The 2,773-nt window shown below is 34.8% G+C and overlaps 1 protein-coding gene across 1 annotated transcript; it reads left to right on the forward strand.

Annotated features, from left to right (window-relative positions):
* The first annotated feature begins 244 nt into the window (after positions 1-244).
* LOC133668803 (ethylene-responsive transcription factor ERF023-like) lies at positions 245-1,082 on the forward strand. The gene has a single exon (XM_062088811.1). The coding sequence runs from the start codon at positions 316-318 to the stop codon at positions 1,012-1,014; it is 699 nt and encodes a 232-aa protein (XP_061944795.1). The 5' UTR covers positions 245-315; the 3' UTR covers positions 1,015-1,082.
* The last annotated feature ends 1,691 nt before the right edge of the window (positions 1,083-2,773 follow it).

A 2,773-nucleotide genomic window follows, 5' to 3' on the forward strand; every position in this document is an offset into this window, starting at 1 on the left:
ACAAAAACTAACTGTTGACTATATTCCCCCCCCCCCCCCCCCCCAATTTTTATGTACAAGTAAATCTTTTGACAGAAAAATTAGTTTAAATGTATTTTTTTTCTCCTTTTTTTCTCTTTTTTTTTTTTAATGCAAGCAGGTTGTTTTTGTCATTACAACATTTGAATTCAACGTCCAACGTACTTCGTACTTATCAGTATCCTGCCAACTTCAAATCCACTTGTAATAAACTTTGCCAGCTATATCTTCTTAAACCTTCTTCGGCAAGCAGACTGCCCCCTATATATCTCATTTCTCTCTCCCTCAAGAAAACCTATGCTTACTCTTCTTCCAAATTCTTCATCACTCTTTCCTCGAAAAGAAAACCCTGCAACCCAAAAGATACTGATTTGGAGTCCCAAAGAAGACAACTGGCTCAATCATACACAAATGTCCATAACTGATCAAGAACCTCCTGGATTGAAAACAAACCCACTTGAATCCGAACCAACATCAGAAAGGAAATCCAAGAAGAGGACCCGCCAACGTGACGCCCCATTTCATGGTGTGAGAAAACGTAGTTGGGGCCGTTATGTATCTGAAATTCGGTTACCCGGTAAGAAGACCAGAGTATGGCTCGGGTCATTTGGATCACCGGAGATGGCTGCCCGGGCCCATGACTCGGCCGCTTTCTTTTTAAAAGGCAACTCAGCGTGTCTCAACTTCCCTGATTCAGTCGGGTCGCTTCCCCGCCCCAAGTCTTGTTCTAGCAAAGACATCCAATTGGCAGCGGCCAAAGCTGCAACTGGGTTTGACGAATCGAGGGTAGGTAACGGGGTCGGATTTGAGGATTGCGAGTCGGGTGGAGAACCCGATGGTTCAATTTGGTTGGGTTTGGGTGAGATAGAAACGGTGTCGTATGAAGAAGTGAAACGAACTCCTTTATTGAGTCCTTTGAGATTCGATTCAATGAGTGGAAATGATGAGGTGTTATATATGAACGATGAGGAGCTTTTATTTGCTACATATTTGTAAAGACCTTCTTTTGGGGGCTAAAATGTAAAGAATTTTGATCGTAATGACTTGCCTTTATTTTTGTATTACAGTTTTTTTAATGCCTTATTTTATGTGCATCATCTTGGCTTTGTGCACTCGGAAGAGACAATTATTTAATGACTTGGAAAAGGAATTTCTGGGACGACTTAAAAAAATGACTAAGAGGTGGGTTTTGAAATATGTTAAAAATAATACAGAATGGAGAATTTAATTTTCTCAATGTCATGTTTCTCTGTTCTTGAATTTCTCGAAAACGTTGTGTTAGAAATTAGAATTGGGTTATTGAAATTTGACATATACATGGCATGGGGGAAGGGGATATGAACTTTGTAGCATTAAATTTGGGTATCGGCAATTTGTTAGTTAATTTTATTAATTAAAACATGTTGTAATCAATATTCTATATAAATTTTATATAAATAATGAATGATTGTTCTTGGATGTATCGAGTTTCACTTTAAGAGTTGTGCATGATGGATTATTGTAATGAGGTTGGTGATTTTATTAATTATACAATATCTAATCCAAAAAATATTAGTGGAATCGGTATTAGATATTCATGTAAGATGTGTGAAAATAAAAAATTTCTTGATCTAAATATTATTGCAATGCATCTTTTACAAAAAACAATTCATGGAAAATATGTGTGTTGGTTTGCACACGGAGAACCATGTTCTTTATAAAATCATGGTTGAAAGGATGGTTGGGTCAACTTCTAATTCTAACAACGTGCATGGAGTTATAAATGATAATAGTAATCGTTATAGAAATATGATTATGGATACAATGTAAATGAATGAGTGTGATGTAGGTGAATTTTCAATCGTAGATGAAGAACCAAACATCGACGTAACCATTATAAAATGGGTGCCCAAACCACAATAAACTATCATATGTTGCACAAATGTTCACTATCGAGTTAAATCATGGGTTGAGTGAGACCGATTATGACAGAATCGATGATAGTTAGGTTTTTTGAACTTTAAAAGATTCTAACAAACTATTATAGGATAAGTGTACAAATCACAGTAAATTATTGATCGTTGTACATGTGTTCACCATCTATTCAGATCATAGGCTCAATGAGGTTGGTTGGGAAAAAATCATCAAATGTACAACAAATATTTTACCTAAAGAGAATAAGTTAAAAGAGAACTTTTATGCTACTAAATCTATGATGAAACACTTTGGCCTAAGATATTAGAAAATTAGCATGTGTCCAAATTTCTACATGTTGTATAACCTTATAAACCAGGATTTGACTGAGTATTAAACATGTGAGCATGTTCAGTATAAATATAGAACTAGTAGAGGAATGACTTTTTGTCACATATACAAAACTGAGATAGTTATCAATCACTCTTAAGCTACAAATATTATTCATATCTTCAAAGACTGTTGAGCACATGGCATTATTCATATGATATGTTAGATGAAGTCACGGTACACTCTTCCAATGGTGAAGCCTAAAAGCAATTTAGGAGGTGTTTGAGAGTGAATTTCAACTTATTTTTTTGTTAAATTCACCTACATCACACTCATTCAGGAAAATGTTTTGCTTCAAAATAATTTTTTAAGTGTTTTTGGATCGTTTTGGTGTAATAATATAAAAAATGAATTTAAAAAATATTATTTTAATACTTTTTTGAGCGAAAAAGCATTTTAAAAACTAACCGCTACTATACTCCTAAACACCCTCTTAATAGGGTACATCCTCAGTGTTTAATGGAACCACGAA

Source organism: Populus nigra, chromosome 11 (assembly GCF_951802175.1).
Source record: "Populus nigra chromosome 11, ddPopNigr1.1, whole genome shotgun sequence".
Lineage (NCBI taxonomy): Eukaryota > Viridiplantae > Streptophyta > Magnoliopsida > Malpighiales > Salicaceae > Populus > Populus nigra.

What these genes read in the sequence shown, in the direction of transcription:
- LOC133668803 (XM_062088811.1), top strand. Translation starts at nt 316, where the DNA reads ATGCTTACTCTTCTTCCAAATTCTTCATCACTCTTTCCTCGAAAAGAA.